A 24328-nucleotide genomic window follows, 5' to 3' on the forward strand; every position below is an offset into this window, starting at 1 on the left:
GCATATTCATATTACCAGTTTTGTAAACATATGTTACTGAGATATCAACAACATTAAGTTAAAGTGTAAAAAAATATCGATACTTGACACTTATTACAATGGAAAATGGGACAAGCATATTAGGTATACATAATAATTAATTTATAACACATCAGAGTAGTTAATATTTATCACCGTGTCGTATCAGTATCTTTCGATGTACCACAACATTATGAGAAATCGTTCCATCAATAGTTAATTGAGCGGGCTCAATATCGACGGTTGAAAGATGCGACATTTTATTTCGAAAAAATTTAACTAGGTTAAAACAACATAGAAAAAAGTGCTGATTTTAAATATGTATGAAATTTAGGGTCGCAAAAAAATGTCTCTTAAGTGAATTAGCCTTTCAACCGTCGATATGGTTTATTGGTAGAATGTTTTTATTCTAAAGCTTGCAGTGTAAATAATATAGCTAACTCGGCTATATTTAAAGATAATTTTAAGCAATCAGATAGAGGATACTGGGAACAAATGAAATCGCTATTTCATTTCGATCATTGAATTTATTATTTGCTTATTAACATATTTTTGGTTTATTAAACATAAATAAATATAGATCGTTTTATGATACGTTCCACATAAATTAGTGGTGGTAAATAGGAGCTGCGTAGGCAATGGGAGCGGCATGGACTACAGGGGCAGCGTGGACAATCGGGGCAGCGTGGACTACGGGGGCAGCGTGGACAACGGGAGCGGAGTAAGCTAAGGGGGCAGCATGAACCACGGGAGCGGCGTGGACCACGGGAGCAGCGTGAACTACAGGAGCAACAGCGGCGACTTTAGCAACGTGAGCGAGGGGCTCTTTGCGTACGACGGCGTTGAAACCGTTGTGGGGGTCGGCGCTGTAGTCAACGGTGCGCCTGGTGCCATCGGGGTCGACGACGGAGTAGGAACCCTGGACGACGTCTCCGTCGCGCGACTCGTGCTGGCTCTTGGAGTCTCCGGTGACACCATCCTGTACGTCGTAGGCGAAGCTGTATTGAGGATGCGCGTCGTACTCTTCTACTCTGGCGACAGGGGAGACGGCGGCCACTTTAGCGACGTGGTATGCCGGGGCGGCATAAGACAGAGGTGCTACCGGGATGACTCCGGCACTGACGGCGGCTACCAAGCAGGCGAGTACCACAAACTGCAAAATAATTTAATAATAATCACTAGAAACACGGAATATGGTGTTTGACTATTTATTTATATTTAGTCATAACTATGCGACACTTTATATTTGAATTTAAAATAAATGACTAAAGTTTAAACAAGTGGAATACCTACCTTGAAGGCCATTTTTGTGGTTGTTGTATTATGAGTTATCAGAGAAGGTATGATACAAAATATATTTGTACTTGCGTTTTTATATTACCAAAAATATGCCTGAGGCGTGACCCGGTATGGATACCCGGTCTATTATCAAACAACTTGTCTCTATCGATAAGTCAATTGTTTGAGCATTACTTGATATAGCACAAGGACTGCAGGAATACTTGTCGCAAATATATTTTGTGACATCTATCAAGGTATACTCGTATGAGCATTTAATTAAAAAGTCGTTTGATATATAAGTAATCCATAAACATAATACGGGTGCAAGAATTTTTTTATTGTCTGAATGTATCTACGAATAAAAAACGTGTGGCTTAACTAACGTATCACAAGTTATATATTACCTACCACATTTTTTGTATTTTTTGCTGTGATAGAACTTCGTTGGCAGCTAAATATATTTCAGAAAAGAATAGTATCTAACTACATTGAATCCCCGGAAAATACATTTGTACACAGTTGGGCCAACGAGCAGGAGATAGTAAAAATTTAATACATTTTTCATTTTTGGACTATTAACTTCAATTGCGTGATTTCAAGTGTTAATCGAAATACTTAATACATCATATAATATCAGGTTTTGATTGCGGATCTACCCACATTAGAAATCTTGGTATGAAATCCAACGCTGTGCCTTTCCGGGATAAACATTTTCACGTGAATTCTATGTGTTCATTTAGGTGGTACTTTCGCATTTATAATATCAATAAGATAAGATATTATTTTAGACCTAACGAGGAATTTTTTAAGCCCTCAACCACAGCCCAGAATGGTATTGGCTTAATTACTTATTATCGTACATAATATGTAAATGATGTTACTTTTGTGCAAGCGACGCCTAGGTGTCCGACGTAGGACGTCCGTTGGTCGTGCTAAGCATACGGATTGCGCCTACGCACGCCAGCGGCGCAGGCAACTATCAGATGTCATTAATTACTAGCTAATAAAATTAAAATGGAAAGTAATTATGTATTAGATGTTACCACTATAAGCAGTTGTTGAAAATCTTTTCGATTTTTTCGGAGTTTATGATTATGTAGTGTAAAGAGTCCCGAATAACTATATAAGTAGTTATTGTCTTTTGAGCTTTGTAACTTATAGCCAAAAAAGCTTTCATTACTGAACGAATGTCCAGTATTTATCATAATAATTTTTTTAACCAATATCAAGTTAATAAAGATAATTACTTTCTATAAATTTTAATATACTATCATATCTGAGTAACCCAATTTCGATCAAATAGGTAATGTAAGAAAACTCATATAGTTTATCTGGGAATCGAATCCAGGATCATTCAGTCTTGTCTATTACGAGACTAAGGGTCTGTATCACAAGTTAAAAGTAACACATCGGTCAATAAGTCCCGAGCCTAATATATAAATTGCGCTGTTACGGATAAATACTACCGATTTTCAAAAATTACTGAGCTCTATGTAACACATGTCAAAATTTCATAAACTTTTAACAATTTGTAAAAAAGTTACAGTGATTTTAGTGATGCTACTTCGAGTATGTCTAAAACAATGGAAGAAAAAGAATTTCGAGTGTTGTTTAAACATCGTTTTTCAATGGATAAAAATACCGTTGAAACTAAAGTTTGGCTCGATAAATGTTATGAGAACTCTGCTCCATCAAAAGCAACAGTTAAACGTTGGTTTGCTGAATTTAAACGTGGGTATACAGACGCCAATGATGTTGAACGCTCACGACGTCCAAATGAGGTTGTGATTCCAAATAACATAAAAAAGTACACAAAATCGTTTTGGAAGATCGTAAAGTGATGTTACAGGAGATAGCCGACATTCTAAAGATATCAAAAGGCAATGCATTTGTCATTTTGCAAGAACATTTGTCCATGAGAAAGCTCTGTTCAAAGTGAGTACCGCGTTTGCTCACCGTTGACCAAAAGCAACAACGTGTTGAAGCCTCAGAGTGGTGTTTGGAGCTTTTAAAGCGAAATAAAACTGATTTTTTCTTGCAATATGTGATAACGGACGAAACCTGGATCCACCACTACATTCCAGAGTCAAAACGACAGTCAATTAAATGGACGGCAATCGATGAAAGGCGCCCAAAGCGACCAGAAACACAAATGTCAGCTGGCAAGGTTATGGCTTCCGTGTTTTGGCATGCGCAAGTTATAATATTCATTGATTATCTTCAGAAGGGAGAAGGGATCAATAGCGATAATATTCGCTATGGCATAACTGGTGCGTCTGAAGCATAAAATCGCGAAAAAACGGCCTCAAATGCAAAAGTCAAAAGTGCTTTTTCATCAAGACAATGTCGGGTCACACAGCGGTCGCCATAATGACAAAACTGCATGAATTAAAGTTTGAGTTGAGGTCTCACCCACCATATTCTCTAGTTTTGGCTCCCAGCTTCTATTACCTGTTTGCTAAACTGAAAAATATGCTTTCCGGAAAAAAAATTGGCCCAAATGGAGAAGTAATCGCTGAAACTGAAGCGTATTTCGAAGGGTTAGACAAATCGTTTTATAGGAAGGGTATAAAATTTTTAAAGATGGGCTGGATTGATGGTATCACTTTTGAAGGAGACTATCTTGATAAATAAAAACGAATTATGTAAAAAAAAAATTTTTTTCTTACCTAGGCTCGGGACTTATTGACCGATGTAATATATTATATTTCACAGTTATCGTTTTAAACAGCTAATATAGAATTATTGCCATTTATTAGGGAGCATATCAGATTATGGACTTTATACTTTGAGCTTCAATGTGGGCAGTATAAATAGTTTATTGTCGGTTCTTGTATCGGAAGGGGGCTTTATTAAAAAAATATTTTGATATCATCAAAAGTGATTAGGTACGTGAAAGCAGACGTACGGAGCGACATAGTCGTGAAATAACGACAAGGCTCGTTTAATAAAGATTAAAAAAATATATTTAGTCTGTATATTTATCTATACTTACTATTATATAAAGCTGAAGAGTTTGTTTGTTTGTTTGTTTGAACGCGCTAATCTTAGGAACTACCGGTCCAAACTGAAAAATTCTTTTTGCGTTGGATAGCCCTTTGTTCGTGGAGTGCTATAGGCTATATATCATCACACTATACCCAATAGGAGCGGGGCAGTAATGGCTAATCTCAGGAACTACCGGTCCAAACTGAAAAGTTCTTTTTGCGTTGGATAGCCCTTTGTTCGTGGAGTGCTATAGGCTATATATCATCACGCTATACCCAATAGGAGCGGGGCAGTAATGGCTAATCTCAGGAACTACCGGTCCAAACTAAAAAAAATCTTTTTGCGTTGGATAGCCCTTTGTTCGTGGAGTGCGATAGGCTATATATCATCACGCTATATTCAATAGGAGCGGAGCAGTAATGGCTAATCTCAGGAACTACCGGTCCAAACTGAAAAATTCTTTTTGCGTTGGATAGCCCTTTGTTCGTGGAGTGCTATAGGCTATATATCATCACGCTATACCCAATAGGAGCAGAGCAGTAATGGCTAATCTCAGGAACTACCGGGTCAATCTGAAAAAATCTTTTTGTGTTGGATAGCCCTTTGTTCGTTGAGTGCTATAGATTATATATCATCACGCTGTACCCAATAGGAGCAGAGCAGTAATAGCTAATCTCAGGAATTACCGGTTCAAACTGAAAAATTCGTTTTGTGTTGGATAGCCCTTTGTTCGTGGAGTGCTGTAGACTATATATCATCACGCTATGACCAACAGGAGCGGAGCAGTAATGAAACTTGTTACAAAAACGGGGAAAATTTATTAGTTATGAGAATTTCCGTTGCGTTCGCTGCGTAAACGGTCAAAGTTATACAACAATGATGAATGAGTATGACGGGATTGTTCCTCTTAAAAAGTTCTATAATAATCTATACTATTATATAAAGCTGAAGAGTTTGTTTGTTTGTTTGTTTGTTCGTTTGTTCGTTTGTTTGTTTGTTTGTTTGTTTGTACGCGCTAATCTCAGGAACTACCGGGTCAATCTGAAAAATTCTTTTTGTGTTGGATAGCCTTATGTTCGTGGAGTGCTATAGGCTATATATCATCACGCTATACCCAATAGGAGCGGAGCAGTAATGGCTAATCTCAGGAACTACCGGGTCAATCTGAAAAATTCTTTTTGTGTTGCATAGCCCTTTGTTCGTTGAGTGCTATAGATTATATATCATCACGCTATACCCAATAGGAGCGGAGCAGTAATAGCTAATCTCAGGAATTACCGGTTCAAACTGAAAAATTCGTTTTGTGTTGGATAGCCCTTTGTTCGTGGAGTGCTGTAGACTATATATCATCACGCTATGACCAATAGGAGCGGAGCAGTAATGAAACATGTTACAAAAACGGGGAAAATTTATTAGTTATGAGAACTTCCGTTGCGTTCGCTGCGTAAACGGTCAAAGTTATACAACAACGATGAATGAGTATGACGGGATTGTTCCTCTTAAAAAGTTCTATAATAATATATTATAAAACAAAGTCCCCCGCTGCATCTGGCTGCCTGAACGTGTTAAACTCAAAAACTACCCAACGTATTCAGATGAAATTTGGTATGGAGACAGTTTGAGACCCAGGGAAGAATATAGGCGTGACTTTTATAACGGTAAACTTGAGCCCGAAAAACTTTATAACGCGGGCGGAGCCGCGAGCAAAAGCTAGTATTATAATATTTATATTCAGCGTCTTTTGTATTTGGTCGGTTTATACATTAATGTGATAAGTAGAATTTACTCAGAAATTTAAGAATTCAACTGGAAAGCACTAGTTGCGATGGGTACATATAGCCCGATTTCTGCCGGCTTCCCTGGACATAGAATTTAGAATATAATTATCAGAACGATTTGCAGCCCGCATTTATACGTTTTAGTACCAACATGTTGTCGGGATCCCTTTCGGAAAATTTCACCTTTCACCACTGCAATGCACCTATTATCTAATACGTATGAGGCGCATGTTGGACTTAATTTTATCTTTCAGTATAAAGCGCTGAATAATCTGTATAACAACCGTTTTTTTCCAAGCGTGGATAAAGCGAAATTAATAATTATACGTCATTTACATTTTTGTTTTAAATAACGTTATTAGATTTAATCTTTAATATATTCCAAGTGATTTTAGAAGATTCATAAAATAATTATATTTTGATGTAGGTACATATTAAAAAGTATTATTATATATGAAAGCCCCCACAGAAGAAACACCTATATAAATACTGATACGATTTTACTAATCTATAATATTATTGCAATACAATATGTAGTATATTTTTTATTAGGGTTCAACAATGTTTTAGTCTTTAATAACTATCAGTTTCAAAGCATTACAGTGTTTCTTAACAACAAATTGTGTAGAGCCTTTCAGAGCGTAATTTTATATATACGGATAGTTATACTCTACAGGCAAGTAATTGGACCCAATTCTGACAAATATCTTGCATTATTGAAAATACAAGTAACATTCGGCGTCACCGGATTCGCAATACGAATAAATATTTGCGTATGCTATACATTTCTACGATATGAAAATCTATTGCTGTGAAAAATTGTTAGCCGAAACCCGAGATATACTTTCTTTTAATATTGGACCTTTTTTGATAATTTCAAAGTGTTAAGTATAAACTTAATATTTTTTCCGAGTTGATTTGATCGATTTTTTAATTTGATCATTGTAATAGAAACGAATTTAGTGAGTATTTTTTAAGTAAAGGATGAATCACGATTAGGTAAATCATCACTTTCCCAATCGTATTATGTTTGTAGTAGTATAGCAAACCTTTAAGGAAAAATGTCTGATCTCGAAAATAAAAATATAAACAACGTAATGCCATATGTTTTGTGAAACAAGTCATTATACATTATGTACAGATTTACATTTTAGGAGTTTCAATAATGAAAAAAGTATTTGATATGTAATATTTTTAATAAATAATTATTTTCGTATAGAGTATGACTATTGGCAAGGCTTCTTAGTGGTGGTAGACGGGGGCGGAGTAAGCCAGGGGAGCAGCATGAACTACAGGAGCAGCGTGGACTACCGGAGCAGCGTGAACCACGGGAGCGGCATGAACTACAGGAGCGACAGCGGCGACCTTAGCGACGTGAGCGAGGGGCTCTTTGCGGACGACAGCGTTGAAGCCGTTGTGGGGGTCGGCGCTGTAGTCAACGGTGCGCTTGGTGCCGTCGGGGTCGACGACGGAGTAGGAACCATGGACGACGTCTCCGTCGCGGGACTCGTGCTGGCTCTTAGAGTCGCCGGTGAGGCCGTCCTGAACGTCGTACGCGAAGCTGTACTGTGGGTGCGCGTCGTACTCCTCTACTCTAGCGACGGGAGCGACGGCGACTACTTTAGCGATGGGTGCAGCATACGCTACGGGGGCGGCGTGCACGACGGGAGCCGCATGCACTACGGGCGCGGCCGCGTATGCTACGGGGTGCGCGCTGTAGGCTGCGGGGGCGATGTATCCCGCCTGAGCAGCGGCGAGGGCGCAAACCAGAACTACGAGCTGTAAGAAGAAAAATAAATATTATAATTTAGCAATTTCTTTTAGGTTATATTTATACATTTTATTGTATTTTATTTGAATAAGACACATCTAACATTCGCGTAAACAATGAAATCATTAAGGCACAATGTTTAATTATTGTTGTCATCGTTCATTATAATTGGTTAGTTGATTTTTATTGTGTTCTATCAAGACAAAGATGTTATTAATTTTCCATTCCACCATACCTTGAAAGCCATTGTAAGAAGTTGTAAATGTACTCTCAGGAGAGCTTCAGTTGAATGTGCTTGTAATTACATCTCTCGGACTTTTTATACGGTTCGTTGCCTATGACGTTACACACAAGTACCGTCGCTGGCGATGGCTTAAAATGACCGAACAACCACGTCAAGGGCATGTATCTAAATCAGGCTTTGCTGCTTTCATTTTGACCGACAATAATGTACTTATAAATCTTTGAAGCTTATGATACATAATAACTGTTTGTTGGTAATCTATTTTGTATTCACTTTTGAGACTGACTCTAAAAACTAGTCGTAATAAAACATTACTTTAACAGCTAATAATCAATAAAAAACGCTTAAATAGTTCCTAACCCCTATTTCTAAGAAAATAACAGCTTTGTCATTAAGATAAGTCTCAAAACAACAACCATTAAAGATACAAGAAACATTATAAGAGTTATAAGGGAAAGTACAGTAAGCGACTTACGTAGTACGTAGGCAATAATTGTTTAATTTAAGTTTCCAATTATCGAAATAAGACAGTAATCGCAATGAGGCATATAAATCAGTTACCCTGTTAGTTGCACACATTGTCCTTTCCTTTTATAAATATAATGGTGACGTAAAAATATAATAATAATAATATCAGCCCTGTATTATATACTGTCCCACTGCTGGGCATTCCAAAATTGGTAACTAGTAAGTAGTATAGGTAATGTTTAATATTTTTTTGGTTTTTGAAGGCGGTATAATTTTTTGTGTAAATGTTTTTTATTCGAAATTAAACTACTTTGACGTTTCAAAGTCTTTGAAACGTCGAGAGAAAACTAAAATATAAAAAACCGCGATAGAATCCGACAAGTAGTTTAATTACAATGTCTAACATTTGCGTAAACATAAGCAATCATTATGTTTTTATTTTTTGCTTTTTTGTATTAGTAAAAAACAATAATGTAATAATACGTTGAGGACATCCTAGTTGACGACATCATTTTAAGAGGTTTCTGATGTTCTCCGAAGTCAAGGGTCTCACAATAATGAAATTTATATGGGACCATACGGGAAGTACCAGCTTTCAAATAAAAACAGAATCATCAAAATCAGTTCACCTAGCCAAAAGTTCTGAGGTAAAGTTTACGTTGATGACCTCATTTTAATAGTTTTCTCATGTAGCTCTGAAGTCAAGAGTCCAACAACAATGAAATTTATATGGGACTACATGAGAAGTGCCAGCTTTCAAATAAAAAAAGAATCATCAGAACCTTCTCCTTTATTTGAAGTTGGTTAAAAAGTAAAGTAAATTTACAAACTATTTATCTTGTATAGTTTAATATTTGTGATGAAAATACCAATTCTTTAGAAACTGCAGTTATTTTTGGAATCCAATAATGTGAAATATCCGTATCTTGCTTACTATAAATTCGTATGCTGCTGTATGTAAGTATTTATTAATTTCTTAGATACATTATTTCAGAGCTCAGAAAATGAACTAAACTGGTTTAGAATGAATGGAATCAGCTCTTAATTTTTAATACGATATAGATTATTTTAAAAACATAGAATCATTTTTTAGTCTTTAAATTCTAAAATATCGAAATGCAGAGGTCAGAAAGGACGACAAAATTAGAATAACCGACTGGCGGCAAATGTGTTAATCCGCCACAGGGTTTCGGAGATAAGTATGTACGATAAAAGATTTTCATACGATGGTCAACTTTTTCAGTTTCTTACCGTTAATTATTCTTTCATACAAACTTGCCCCGACAATATTATGAACACAACAAAAAAGGAACATCAAGCCAAATTGCTCGAAATGTAATAAGTAATTCTAAATATACGCGGCAATTGATTTTTAATTAGGTAGCTATATATTTATATAAAGGTCTCTATGTTCAGCAGTAGACTTAATATGGCTGATGTACATATAATATACTATTACGAAAACAATTTCTTTACCGAATGTCTGGTCTCAAATTTAATTACTGAATAGCAAACGGAAATCGTGATTTTAATCCTCAAGACAGTCTAATGGATACCTTATTTATATGTGTATTGAGTTGTAAGGGTACTATATGAAATAAATAAGTTAATCTCATTTTACTAGACTATAAATGTACTATTACTGAATGATTCCAACCAAATTGTCATACTTATAATTAGACTACATTTCATTGTTCAAATACTCCAGACTACAGTGGGTTAATATAGCGCAAGGACTTCGCTTAGGTACCTTAATCCTCCAAGGAAGTGCACCTAGTACAAATGTTATTAGCTTGTGTCCCGAAAATATTTACAGGTATTAAGAAAAATATTGTTGGCAGGACACAGTACACAAGATGTAAAAGCACGAAAGTGTCTCGTTCCGGGATCAGCTTGTGTATGTCCGGTTTCAAACAGGCATTCATAACTGAGTAGATAATATTAAAATTAAACTATTTTTCGTTTTTTTCGCTGGTTTTATGTTTTGTTTTCTCTCAACGTTTCGAAGATTTTGCAGCCTTTGTGGTCAAGGGGCGGACTGAGTGTTCGTCATCCGCAATATCAAAGTTACAATATCTAGCTACATTTTGCAATTATACAACTGTCGATAATAATCGAATCATCTTTCGTCAGTAACTTAACTTACGGTACAATTAACTACAGTGTAGTCGCTTTGCCCTGCTAATTTAAAAAAACATAAAAATTTGCTTTTTAGCTCAGAAAAGCTTGGACATGAATTAATTTATCGCACAATTAATAATTTTTATTTAAAGAATATGAAACTATCGAATGGTCGAAGACTGATAGTTTTAATTGGCAATTAGATGTTTTGCTAAAAGATATTAAAATTAAATATAATGGTTTTGATAATCATTACAAAATAAAATAATTTATATACAAAATAATCTTTTTATTAATATTTCCAAATTTCAATAAATAATACGTGTTGTTTAGGTATGACTAGGTAGGCTTTCAATGGTGGTAGATGGGAGCAGAGTAGGCCACGGGGGCGGCGTGGACTATGGGCGCGTGATGGACAACAGGGGCGGCGTGTACTACGGGAGCGCCGTAAGCGAGGGGAGCGGCGACCTTAGCGACGGGGGCAACAGCGGCAACTTTGGCAACGTGGGCAAGGGGCTCCCTGTGTACAACAGCGTTGAAACCGTTGTGGGGGTCAGCGCTGTACTCAACCGTACGCTTAACGCCATCGGGATCGACTACCGAGTAGGAGCCCTGAACAACGTCTCCGTCGCGGGACTCGTGCTGGCTCTTAGAGTCGCCGGTGAGGCCGTCCTGAACGTCGTACGCGAAGCTGTACTGAGGGTGCGTGTCATACTCCTCTACGGCTACTTTGGCAACGGGAGCGACAGCAGCCACTTTAGCGATGGGTGCGGCGTACGCCACGGGGGCGGCGTGCACAACGGGAGCCGCGTGCACTACGGGCGCAGCTGCGTACGCTACGGGGTGTGCGCTGTAGGCTGCGGGGGCAATGTAGCCCGCTTGAGCAGCGGCGAAAGCGCAAACCAGAACCACAAACTGTAACAAAATAATGATTGCAGTTTAATTATCACATAATTAATTTTGCTTTATTTAAAAATACATTGCTTTTGTTATTAACACTTATTATTTTTGAGTCACCGTACCTACCTTGAAAGCCATTGTAATTTTTGAATATACTCTGAGAAGAGCTCAAGTCGAATGTGCCTGTAATTACATCTCTCCGACTTTTTATATGCCCCGCGATTGCCTCTAGCAGTGCATTAAGCTGAGCGTACGCATATGACGTTTATAAACCGGTTGTTTTAAAATGTTATGTCACTAAAGTTTGTTTAATTATTGTCAGAAGGCTACTGAAATCGTTCATGTTATATGATCATAAGATCAAGTGGGCTATGATTGATCTCGGTCACAAAGATCACTTGCACAGTTGTATTGTAATGCAGGCAACATTTTGGGCGGCTCGTCCTTGTGATTATAATTCTCTTTGGTCCTTGTGACTTAAAACTTGTTGTCAAAGAGAATTATAATATATATGGAAACTTGTTGTTGCCCGTATGGGGTGACAATTATCATTATGAATTATTTCTTTGTCGTTGAGTGACAAAGCAGGTTACTCATCTAATTTTAAATTTCGTGTTAGCCTGAAGATTTTAATATTATAATTATTCGCTTTAAATTTCCATATTAAAGCCCAAAATTATATGACTTTAAAAATATTTGATACGAGAAAAAGCATGTTGATATGCTGGTCACACCCCATTTAATTCAGATAAAGACAAAAGGATGGTAATAGTAAAAGTTTTATAGTCTACAAAGTGATAATAAAACTACTTTGTTTATTTATTTTTGATTTTCCTATCTACATAGAATTTTAGTTGTGAACAAATGACGTAAGTAATACATGCATGTAATACTTAAAAAAATATAAAGACAAAATTGTAACTAATTCCATGATTTTTCATCACGACCCAATCAAAACTCCTTTCGAGTCCGAGTTATCACTACGCATTGCCTATGAAAAATTTAAAAATGTTTTTAACAACATATGTCATATTGTACGAAAACATTGTGCTAAAACTGTAAATAAATCAACCGAATTTAAATTAAAGCCATTTCGGTGCTATGTGGTTACTGAAGCATATAAGGCAAATAGGCCGCGTTGGCGTACGCGTGTATGGCCAAATGCATGACCCCTTGGACCACGTCACGGGTTTGGAGAAAAGAGAATTGCTCGCTCATTTAGCTGGGGACTGCGATCCATTCCGAATGTTGTCCATCAAAAAAGGTACCTATTTTTTCCTAAATTGGCCAAATGCAAGTAGAATATAGATGAGTTTCGAACCATTCTTTGATTACCCGGTAATAAGCCGGGAAAAGAGTTTGTGGTCCCTCTTTCTACAAAATAATTGATATCTTGAACTTCATCCAATCTTGATCGTGATGGATAATAACAAAAAAAGGCAAAAGAATTTGACTCAGCCTTTGCTGTTACTTTTTAATATTTACTAAACAGGCGTAATTCTGCTTCAGAAATTTAAGTATCTAATAATTTGTATGTATCAAAATAATTATTTAAAATTATACTAATACTAAAAAATAACCTTGATACTTTCCTTAGATCATGTAATTACGTTATAATAATCCAATGATGTAAAAAAAACTGCTTATTTTAGTACAATTGCCGCCGCTCTATTATGTCAACAAATAAACCATGAGACAATTTGTGGTTGGTAATAAACCATTCGTCTTTCACTCTTCCAGGACCGGGAACCCGTGAGCGTCCAAATTTGATCCCCAGCGCGAACGCAGCTCGGCTCATATGTTGCCATTGTAATGAGTCGGTCAACCATCTGGAGTTCATGTGGCTGCATCAAGGAGAGCCCAAGCGCTGCGGCTGTGGGTACTGGTTTGAACTGTGCCCCGTTGCTCCTCTTTAAATAAAAAATAAATAATTATAAGGTTTTCTAATTGAAAAAGAAAAGTATAATAATAGCTAGTTCAATTCCATCCTCTATAAACGCAGTTTTAATAGGTTCGTGACCGTTATATACCGTTAATTACATGTATCACCGATTTTTTTATACGTACCTACACAGCAAAGTGACTCCATGGTACCTAATGGTAAGTAGTGTGAAGTTCAAATAGAATGTCGACTGTTATAGTGGCATGTTTGAACTGGATATACACAGGCTAATCCCGGAATGAGACCCTTACCTAGGCCACTATGGTAGGTTTTAATATCTAAAGTTCGGGGGTCGCAATCCGGGCGACAACAATATATATCCTACCCCTAGCAAAATAAATCGTAAACTATGATGATACATCAGAAAAAAAATTTAAACGAATCCGACTCTAATCTTTTAAGAGCAAAGTATGATATAGGGTCCTCCAAAGGACAAATCCTTAACATACAAAATTTCTTAGCAATTACTTTGTTGCCAGATTTTCATAAAGCGCCTACTGTATATTTGATGTAATACTGCAAATAATACAATTCGAAAATTATGGTCATAAAGTTTTGGCAATTACTTTTCGCATAGGCGCTGAAATCTTAGAATTTGGTTATTAGGAAAAGATTCAAAAGTGCTAGAGCCAAGCTGTAGACATATTTTTCTACAGCATAAAAGAGCCTTTTTTTGGTTTTGCCTTATTACTACCACCTAGCCTTCGTAGGGGGCGACTGAACAGTTATGTTGGGGTCATCGTGCCTTACGACCCGGCGATGAGCCGCCCGGATTTGATATTGACCTTCGGGCAATCACCAGGCCGAGTCCCTAAGCTACATACAACGCACGACATACCAACTAAAATTCCTCGGCGGCCCTCTTCGGCGCATTTGGGACGGCTGCGGGCCTCCTCCGACGGAAGTGTCTAAGTCCTCGTCCGCAGCCTCCCCCGCGCGGTGTATTATGATTGAGATTTCAGAGGCCCCGAAGAACCATATTTCTATCTTAATCCCTATTCCTTTCCGTTAAGGCTGGCAACCCATCTGCATTTTTTTATGATAGTGTGGACATTTATAGGCGATGAAGATCATTTACCATTAGGTGACTTATTTCATGTCATTTAATGTATTGACTTGTGCCCATGCTAATAAAAACAAAAATTAAGTGATTACATGCCAGACCTTCCTGTTAATTTAAATTAATGGATCGATGATGCAAACTCGATTAATCGAAGCAATGTCGATTGAAATTGCATTGAGTTCCATAATAATTAGACATCCATCAATTTCGCTGCGACTTAGCTATTTTGTTACGTCAGACGTAAACCTAGGCACCTTTGAAAACAGGCAATTTTGAAACCTTGGATTGAGTACCCAGAAATAGATTGCTTTTAATCCGTGCCTTTGTATGGTGCCATTGTTAAATAATTTATAAAAGATATGGCATCTAATATATCGTTTAATTTGGAATTTTAACTATACTTGCTTTGGCACAACATAATATATTTTATAATTAATAAATTTTATTATCAATTAATAGATAATAATTACAAAAGATAGATTTAAGTGATTCTAGTGTATTCAAATAGCAATGTTATCCAGATATCAACCTACATTCCCGGGCAGGAATTTTAAGTTGATTTTGCTATTTCCCTTTTGACATTCTAAATAACCATTGTCCTTAGAACTAATAAATTTCTCTAACGCAGCGGATAGTCTGTAAAACAATGAATAGAAAGTAGTTGTTCATAAAAACATGCCGTTTGGTAAATATTCGCAGGGATCAAAACGTCATCGTATTAGGAGTAGCACAACTCAGGCCCGTTCGGAGTGGAGCTCTCTTGTCAGATTATCTACATGTTTCCATCTACGAAACGATCTTTTAAACCCTTTAGAGCATCCAATACTTATAGTTCGTCCAATGCACGGAGACAAACCCCACCACATTACATAGAATACATTATATTAGCTCGCACAGATTTGGCGGTATCTAGTCTGCCGCAGCTCAGTGCACACGAATAAATTAATCCAATTTCGGCCTAAATGCAATTCCGATGGAAATGTCGCTCTACATCATTTTAAAACTAGGTTTTATTCGTGGTTGTCCCTCAAAAAGTCTTATTCTGGAATAAAAGTCCTGAACTATACATTTTCTTAGATTGCAAGTTCTTCATATTTTTAATACCTACTTCCTAAGTACCTAATTTTTTTTGAAAGTGCCATTTATGTCATGGCCATAAACATGTGTGCTGTACATGAAATGATGTCATTAATTCGTCCAATTAGTCAGTTTTGAATGTACCACGTGCACTTCCAAAAATCTAAGAATCCTAGCGCTTCCTAGATGACTGCGGCAAGCTCGTCTCTAGCGTGTATTCTCACAACCTAACCTAACCTAACCTTACCTGTTTTGATGACATTACCAACAAATTCATCGTTATCAACATTATAATAGTGATTATTATAAAGGCACTGTCGACTGCCAGATTTAAAAGATGGTTTATAAAAAAGGCGCGATATTTTACAATTATATTTAAGTTATGAGTGAAATTTTATAAACAAAAGGGATAGTTCGCAAAAAGACGAATTTTAGTTTACCAACGACATACAAAGTTTAATAAAAAAAAACGATTAAATTGAAAGCTGTGTGCGCTTGCCGACCCAGTCCCTGCATAGAGACCTTGAATCAGTCAGTTTATCTGATTATAAATCAACTACTACGGAACTCTAACACTTTTATCGCACGATATGTTTTATATTCAATTTTAAAACACGACAAATCTATAAAAAAATATTCAGGAAGAAAATAAACCTTTGTTTTATGGGTTTAATGTTTGTTACAATTATTTTAACAAAAGGAACTAGCGTTTTTCATTTGCTCATATTTTTTCCTTAGATTTTTTTTCTGTTTTGTTTAGAGGTATGTGCGGATAGAGATTTGCCCTGGTATGAGAACAAGGGCTGTACTTGCAAACTTGTACCAGTAACGTGTACCTACTTCACGTACAGAAAAGATTTGCGCCCACCTGTATCGGTCACGGTATAGGGAAATTAGAAAACACTCATACTTTTAAAAGATTTTATATTGTTTTATTCACAAAAAATCGGAATTCAATTACGTCTACATGTCATGAATAACGCGTTTATATATTATGATCTATCAAAGATATTCACTCACTGAAGTATCCTGTATTAAGCTACAATACTAGTTACAATCATATTGTGTAAACCGTGTATCCGAGAAACACATTAATAGTTAATTATTAATAACTATAGAGTAAACTGGCACACTCATACGCCGCGCGTAACAACCATTCCCATAATTTACATCACAATGCACATTCTTATGGTAACCAACTTGACAATGACAGCTAAACACTAATTAAAATTATATCACAATGTACTTAATTAACATAAGTATACATAACATTACTTTGTACTCGGCAGGAAATATTGGCCTGGAACGAAAGGTGATTTCTCTGGTCGTATCTCGTTTGCAGGAGTGAAGTATAGCACTTGATCTTCGGTTAGTTGATTTGCCTTGATATAGTACGGAATCGATGATATTTCGTTATGAGCGATGGGTACTGGATGGTATGCAGATCTTGGGTTATTGTTTGCATAATACTTGTTATAATTATACTGTCCAGGAGCAGGCGTAGTGGTTACCACTGGTTGTTCTGGAGGTTCTTCACGGACTGTCGCTTGGAATCCATGTTTTGCGTCCGCAGTATACTCTACTATACGTTTGGTACCATCAGGGTCGACCACTGAATACGCCCCACTAACGGTGTCTCCAAGCCTGACTTCGTGCTGACTCTTGCTGTCTCCAGTAGTAGGATCGTCAATGTTGTACGAGTATTTGTAGTCTGATGGTGATGGCAGTGGATCCTTCACAATGATGCTGAGTACACTTGGTACTACGCAAACAAGTATTGATGCCTGTAATTAAAACATAATTTGAAACACAGTTGATAACTTTTTCATTAAATCTTAGGGATATAATCAACATATTAAATACAGTAAATATTAGTAAACGTATATTAATCACTACATTTGTAAAATATAAGAATTAATTAATGTACAGTGAAACTATTATATTTTTATGATTTCCTATTATAGGACTTAAATCCATTTATTCCGTCACAATACGAGTATATGTAAGTAATTGTTTTCAAACGGCACCAAAACCTAGAGCTATAATAAATTGTCTACTAGTAATGTCGGTGAACTAAATCAATATTATGCAAACTAAACGGATACACTGCGAACACGGTTGCCGTCGAGTTCGACTCAGTAAAACCTAGTTAGGGAATAACCGGATTCAATTTTAGTACCATTGGCCCTTTTTCGATTCGCTAATTATATTGAACACTTCAATTCCCACAATTAAATAAATCATTACGAATAACATTGAGCGTAAGAGTTACTACTGATGTAGATTTATGAAATAGTTAACACTTCACGCTTAGTAGACGAATTAACACTGCAATCAAATAGTTTTGAATAGTAATTTCATTGTTTGTATTAATTAATCCCACACTCTTAACAGTAGCACAAGGTTAGTTAAAAAATAAATAAAGCGCAATAATTAATTGTATTTAATATTTTTTTACCCTAAACATGTTGTACGTTCAACAATATGGTTTCAAAGTAAACAGTACACCGAGAGAGATCGGTGATCGTATTTATAGAAGCGGCTTGCGTTCACTCGAATGTTCCTTATTGCGAGCTGCGAGCTGGGCGCTCGGAGAGTGCTCCGATTGCTGACTAACCACCTACATCTGCAGTTATTAAGTCTTTGTTGCCTAATTGTTGTGCCGCTGAATTGGCGCCGAATGTCATTGAACTGCGTTGTCTACGCAGTGTTGAAAATATTAATTTTATATATTATGAAGCATAACTAATTTTGATATTATTTTATAAAATTTATTATATTTGATATTATTTTACATGTTTATATTCGCGGTATTGTATGCACAAAAACAATCATATTGCGTGATACATTATTAACCATAACCAGAACAAAAAAAGCTTTTTGCAACCATCATGCAATTTTACCTCGTTAACGTGTTATCCAATTTTCAATTAAAAATTAAACGTTTTTAAATGTTAATGTCATCGATTCCTATTTTATAAAATCCATATCACCGATTGACTGACGAAATATAGCATACCACGCATGTAAGAAGGAGGATATTTCAGGAATTAAATCCCGGCGTGCACACAACTAGTGCCTAAATAAGTTATAAACATTGCTTTGAGAACTCACTTTCGTTGATGACTCAGTACGTTTGCGATGAATTAAAAGTGCATAATTTATTTCTAGATGAATGTAGAGATAGCATTGTTCAAAATAATATAACAGTGTATCGCGCCTACATAGCTAATTGAACAAAGGGCTTACAAAGTGCTTGTTTTATTCATTATTACTTGATGTCATCACGCTTTGTCTCCTTGTAAGATTGTTCTTTTAAACCTTGAATAAGATTACCGATGCCGTGACTTCAAATCATAATGTAAACACGTGTCAAGCTAAAGACATGATCTTTCCTTCTCTAAGCTCAAATCATCTAATGCGTCTCTTATAAGTTTGATATAAATATACCTTTATGCACTTAAAACTGTAATATATAATACGAAATTAGTCCATTGAAAAGTTACATTTGGGGTTGCATTTTTAGAGGACGCAATTTTATTTTTTTGAAGTGTAGGGGGGGTCAGTGTAAAGCTAAAACCAAGTTTGTGGGGTCGCCACCCTTGTCCCACGGCCGCCATCTTGAAAATAGGGGTTGAAATGGTTTTACGATGTATCTCTAAAACTATTTATTTGACAAAAAATTATAAACATTTTTGTTGCAAATTAAATTCTCTACAACTTTGGTTCAGTAACTTTTTGTCGTAGAACTATAAATAAAAAAGTTATAAGCGAAAATGTTAAGAAATTCAATGTTAAGCAATGTCCATTGCAACGTCATCAGAACGTGTGTTTATAAGGTTCATAATACTTTTTTTTGTACTCTCATTACGTACAACACAAACCCGCGGTTGTCGGTTTGTACGCGAATTACTTGGATCCTGAATCGCTTTGGCACAGATGAAGCAATTGTACACAAGATCAAAGTCTGGCTCTGGAGCTTCTGAAACTGACGATTAACTACTGGAGCTGCTGTACAAAAAAAAGTATTATGAACCTTATAAACACACGTTCTGATGACGTTGCAATGGACATTGCTAAACATTGAATTTCTTAACATTTTCGCTTATAACTTTTTTATTTATAGTTCTACGACAAAAGTTACTGAACCAAAGTTGTAGAGAATTTAATTTGCAACAAAAATGATTATAATTTTTTTGTCAGATAAATAGTTTAAGAGATACATCGTAAAACCATTTCAACCCCTATTTTCAAGATGGCGGCCGTGGGACAAGGGTGGCGACCCCACAAACTTGGTTTTAGCTTTACACTGACCCCCCCTACACTTCAAAAAAATAAAATTGCGTCCTCTAAAAAACGCAAGGTAAGGCCTAAAAAATGTAACATTTCAATGGACTAAATACTTTTTCGCCATTAAGTGCGTTATACCTACATCACTTAAATGTATTACGGTTGCAGCCAAGGCCGCATGCGCAATATGTACCTATATCCTAAAGCATATGAGAATAAATAATTGAGAAATAAGATTTTACGAAATAATATAAGGAAGTTGGGCCAATACATCAGTTCCTATTAGATTGCAACGCTCCAGTAACCACTTAGGTAATAAAACAAAGTCTGAACAATCACGTCACTTTATCTATAAAGCAAAGGCTTTAGACAATAAATAAGTACTGTATCAAAACCATGCATCTATTTTAATTTGATTACATATAAAAAATATTGATTTATAACTGTTAGCTCAGCCTTGCCTTATAATGGATGTGCATTAAAACAATGAACCAAAATATTTTTTTAAGTCACGCCCAATATAAGTCATTATTACCTACATAAGTCAGTTGTTATGCGCAGTATCGTAGTGACATGTGTCGCTACGATACGATATACGTAAAATTATAATTGTCTTTGTTTTGACCGGAAATGCACCTGATCTATACTTACACAGGATACCTATCTCCTCAAAACCTTATTTTACCTTATATATTTGTATTTTATACCGTGTATTACCATCAAAACTACTACTTAGTGTGGTTGAAGCGTAATTAGCTTCTATAAAGGTCGCAGTATGTGAGTGCAGTATGTTGTGCGAAGGTGGTATCACTTCATGTTTACCTGTGTGTAATAAAATTGAATAAATGTACCGTATATAATACGTTCCTAAATGAAATTAGAGTTTCGTAATTTTCTTCCCAACATCAAGTTATTTGTGGGATTGATTTATTTTTATTAAATTATTTATAAATAAAAATAATTCAACAAATCCCTGAATATAGATATTGTTATTGTTATTTAAATATATTTAACTCTAATAAAGTAAGGTAATTATAATTGGCAACACTTTTAATTTTGACTTTAAAATATAATCTCCTTTCCTTCAAAACTAATCTTTGCTACCTTTTAATATTAAAATGCAGTTAATATGTTAGTAGTTATAACATAGTCGCTCAAGGCGCTTCCCCGAGCAAATGGCCTTGAGCAATTTGTTCCATACTTGGCGCGTGAGTTAGTGGCTGGAATGTGTAAATATTTACGAATAATCTTGTCAAAAATTAAATTTATATCTTTTTATAACTTTGAAACGACCAAAATATTCCTTATTAAATTATCTAACAGTGTTGGTTGCAAATTAAAATGTGTTTAGGACTAGATGTACGGACTACGGAATCAACTGTTTTTATAGCTTTTTCATCATGATATTAATAAAATAATAATAATAGTATTAAAAAAAATAATAACCAAAGTGAAGATAACATATTGCAGAAATATGATGTGCAGTTTTTTGCCTATTCAAATCAGTTGCCTTACACATGTAAGAACTTCATTCGAGAACAACTCCGACCAGCTTGACTGATGCTCCTTTTATTGTGTTCCTAATTATAAGGGCAAGGTTTGTATAAAAAAAGTTCATACAAAAATATTACTAAAATTGTCAACGTTTCCCGTCTATTTAGACCCCGAAATCATCTAATCGATTTAGATGACATTTTTTGTGAGTCTCAGCTTGAATCATATGATAATTTTGGATCGACACTGTTGTCGAAACCTAAAATTTATTATGACGTATCATAAGTGCAACTTTGTTCACCTACGTGATAAATAAATAAAATACGGTCTGTGGCAGGACGACGTCTATCAGACCTACTAATCTATAATATAAAATGAACCGCTAAATGTGTTGGTAAGCGCATAACTCAAGAACGCCTGGACCAATTTGGCCAATTCTTTTTTTTTAATATTCGTCGAAGCTCAAGGATGGTTTTTACGGCGAGAAAATATCAAATAATTACCGGAAAAACCCTAAAAACAGTCCTTTTCTTCATCCCATACAAACGTTTTCTAACTAATACGTAGAGTCAATTTAAGCTTTATTGCTATTGTATAAAGTTCACTGTTGTCTAAGCAATGTAGGTGTGTTCCTAACATCAAAGCAGTGTGCGTTGGAGCACAGAATACAATAATGTAATGTCGCGTTCTGAAACTCAACAAAGGTGATAGATATCGCGGACCCGACTAAATTGAACAGTCACAAAATTTAATATATCATTAGTTATTTGGTTGGCTTCGCGATATTATTCCTTTTGTTTTACTTTAAAATGCATGTTTTCCCGTCATTACATCAGACAAACACAACCGTTACCAAAAGTCCATGACTCCAAGTCATATCATATTTTAAAAAAAAAATCGTTGTCGATTTGGAGTGTTGTTTTTCTTGGATTTTCTGTTACGTACTCTACTGAGTTTGCTTTTGTCAACAACACGAAACAAATTCGTATATCGTGTTTTGCGCAGAGTGTTTAATTACCTATGATCACTAATTATTGCATGTGATAAGAAAATCATTGCATAAGAAACGTGAAGAAAGCGGCCAAAAACTGAAGGTTGAGGAGACTTTTTGGCACCGCCGTTATATCTGTTTTATTTAATAATTATTTTTTATTCACAACGCCCTATCACCAGGGTGATGGTTCTGTTCAAGAGAATTTTTGCCCCGACAATAAAATAGATAGGAACAAAAAACTGTCATATTACAAATCTTTTTGACAGGACGAAGTCTGTCGGGTCCGCTAGTATATTATAAATATGGAATAGATAACTTCTAAAACAAAGGTTAATGCGCCGTTTTGCAGGACGGAACGCCTTAACAATAAAACGTTGCACATTAGCAGATAATAATGAATAGTCAGGGTCGCCGCGCCGGGAGGAAGTCGGTTAATGCATTGGATTGTCTGTATCAAGGTCGCGTATGTGGAAGCTGTTACACAGCCGCGAAAAATTGATAAAGACGATATTCAATAAAATTTTATGTTATATACAAATACTTACGTCTTTTATCTCTGGAGGTGAAAAAAGAGGCGCAATCAGTGCACTAATTTTACACCGTATGTATTCCAACCCTTGATTGATAAGGGGTAAGTCTATATCAAGCATAAAGTGCAGCCTTTAAACTGGTATTGAACCAAAAAAATGTAATATTAATAATATAATTATGCGCCAATATTAAAAAACAATGAACATCGGGTAACTCTATCCTCCAAGTAACCTTGTGATATATTCCCTTTTTTAAATCCACTCAAAAGGTTCCCTTCAATTTTCAAGGTTAATAACAGTATTTCAATGTGTGGCTTCATGCCAACATTTAAAAAAAAGAAGTACCTATTGATTGCGAACATTAGGTCTGTCTAGACCATATAAATACCTACTCCACTCGTGCATTAGTATTCTTCGCTCGTCTGTTCTTTCTACAAGCATGCATTAACCCACTAATCTAATGTAAAGGTTACCTAAATAAGATTTATGTGTGCCACCGTAATTTACTGCACTTCACATTTTGAAAATAAATAGCTGTCCAGGTTTACAATAAATAAAAAAGTCTATAGTGGATATGTTTAATATAAAAAAATGCTATAATTTAGTCTACCGTTGTCCACCAATTGACGGAGCCCCTCTCAAGATTGCGCCAATCATCCTGATAATTAAACAATTCACCACTCCGAATATTTTCTTGAATTATATCTTATACTCCTGAGAAATTCGGGTTTGTCGTTAATATATCTCACACTTTGAACAGTACTGCAGTCAACCATCATCATCCTAAATTGCATAAAACTTTAAAAGGATTTACAACTATGAATAAATTGAGTAGATAATATAAACAGTATAAGTATTTGAATAACTGAGATGAAACTTCATCATAGATATTTATGCATATTTAGTTTGTAATTTTCTGCTACAAATTTTTTAGAAGTTAATAACCTTACTTCCAGTTGACAAAAACCATCGTCGGCTGAAAACCTTAAGGCAGTATATTTCTGCACGTAGTGCGCGTTTAAGTTTTTTGTTTTGTTATCCTTCTCCGCGAACGAATAACTTCAACGCGCGCGTTGTATGGTCAGGAAATATATTGACTGTTCGAATTTAACACAAATGGTTGTATCTCAGTAATATAAAATTATAATCAAAGTTACTGACTGTTCAACATTTATAAGAATCCAATACTACAAACAATATCGTTATTATCAGTGATAGTTATTGTAGTGTTTAATTAAAATAACTTATTTTTCAAATTTCGAACGAACTACATTGAAGTGGTAATGACAACAAAAGAAAGGCCACGCCTTGTGAATGTAAACCTTGCTATTTGATTATAATACATGCCTTTAATGCGACATTTAATATC

The 24328-nt window shown here is 35.7% G+C and overlaps 5 protein-coding genes across 6 annotated transcripts; 1 reads left to right on the forward strand and 4 right to left on the reverse strand.

The window, feature by feature from the left end:
- Positions 1-525: 525 nt before the first annotated feature.
- LOC115447316 (larval cuticle protein A2B) lies at positions 526-1395 on the reverse strand. The gene is made up of 2 exons (XM_030174332.1): positions 1312-1395; positions 526-1171 (listed from the first exon to the last, which is right to left on the reverse strand). Exons 1-2 carry the CDS (start codon positions 1321-1323, stop codon positions 626-628), a joined length of 558 nt encoding a protein of 185 aa, XP_030030192.1. The 5' UTR covers positions 1324-1395; the 3' UTR covers positions 526-625.
- Positions 1396-7242: 5847 nt separating this feature from the next.
- LOC115447317 (larval cuticle protein A2B) lies at positions 7243-8182 on the reverse strand. The gene is made up of 2 exons (XM_030174333.2): positions 8072-8182; positions 7243-7844 (listed from the first exon to the last, which is right to left on the reverse strand). The coding sequence occupies exons 1-2, from the start codon at positions 8081-8083 to the stop codon at positions 7308-7310; spliced, it is 549 nt and encodes a 182-aa protein (XP_030030193.2). The 5' UTR covers positions 8084-8182; the 3' UTR covers positions 7243-7307.
- A 2759-nt stretch (positions 8183-10941) lies between these two features.
- LOC115455359 (larval cuticle protein A3A) lies at positions 10942-12019 on the reverse strand. 2 transcript variants are annotated; one of them, XM_037447480.1, is made up of 3 exons: positions 11696-12019; positions 11090-11584; positions 10942-11053 (listed from the first exon to the last, which is right to left on the reverse strand). In XM_037447480.1, the coding sequence occupies exons 1-3, from the start codon at positions 11705-11707 to the stop codon at positions 11021-11023; spliced, it is 540 nt and encodes a 179-aa protein (XP_037303377.1). In that variant the 5' UTR covers positions 11708-12019; the 3' UTR covers positions 10942-11020. The 2 variants fall into 2 exon arrangements, with proteins under 2 accessions (XP_037303377.1, XP_030039869.2); XM_030184009.2 differs by having other exon boundaries at positions 10942-11584.
- A 416-nt stretch (positions 12020-12435) lies between these two features.
- LOC115447323 (cytochrome c oxidase subunit 5B, mitochondrial) lies at positions 12436-13503 on the forward strand. Its single transcript, XM_030174338.2, has 2 exons — positions 12436-12833; positions 13310-13503. Exons 1-2 carry the CDS (start codon positions 12671-12673, stop codon positions 13483-13485), a joined length of 339 nt encoding a protein of 112 aa, XP_030030198.1. The 5' UTR covers positions 12436-12670; the 3' UTR covers positions 13486-13503.
- Positions 13504-16558: 3055 nt separating this feature from the next.
- LOC115447318 (larval cuticle protein A2B) lies at positions 16559-18251 on the reverse strand. The gene is made up of 2 exons (XM_030174334.1): positions 18110-18251; positions 16559-17435 (listed from the first exon to the last, which is right to left on the reverse strand). Exons 1-2 carry the CDS (start codon positions 18116-18118, stop codon positions 16923-16925), a joined length of 522 nt encoding a protein of 173 aa, XP_030030194.1. The 5' UTR covers positions 18119-18251; the 3' UTR covers positions 16559-16922.
- Positions 18252-24328: the final 6077 nt, after the last annotated feature.

The sequence above is a fragment of the Manduca sexta genome, chromosome 6, assembly GCF_014839805.1.
Source record: "Manduca sexta isolate Smith_Timp_Sample1 chromosome 6, JHU_Msex_v1.0, whole genome shotgun sequence".
In the NCBI taxonomy this organism is placed as follows: Eukaryota; Metazoa; Arthropoda; class Insecta; order Lepidoptera; family Sphingidae; genus Manduca; species Manduca sexta.

Bases quoted from the DNA above. Each gene is read 5' to 3' on its own strand.
- LOC115447323 (XM_030174338.2), top strand. From the start codon at position 12,671: ATGTGGTTACTGAAGCATATAAGGCAAATAGGCCGCGTTGGCGTACGC. The intron at 12,834-13,309 runs GTACCTATTTTT...TCACTCTTCCAG, and splicing joins AATGTTGTCCATCAAAAAAG to GACCGGGAACCCGTGAGCGT.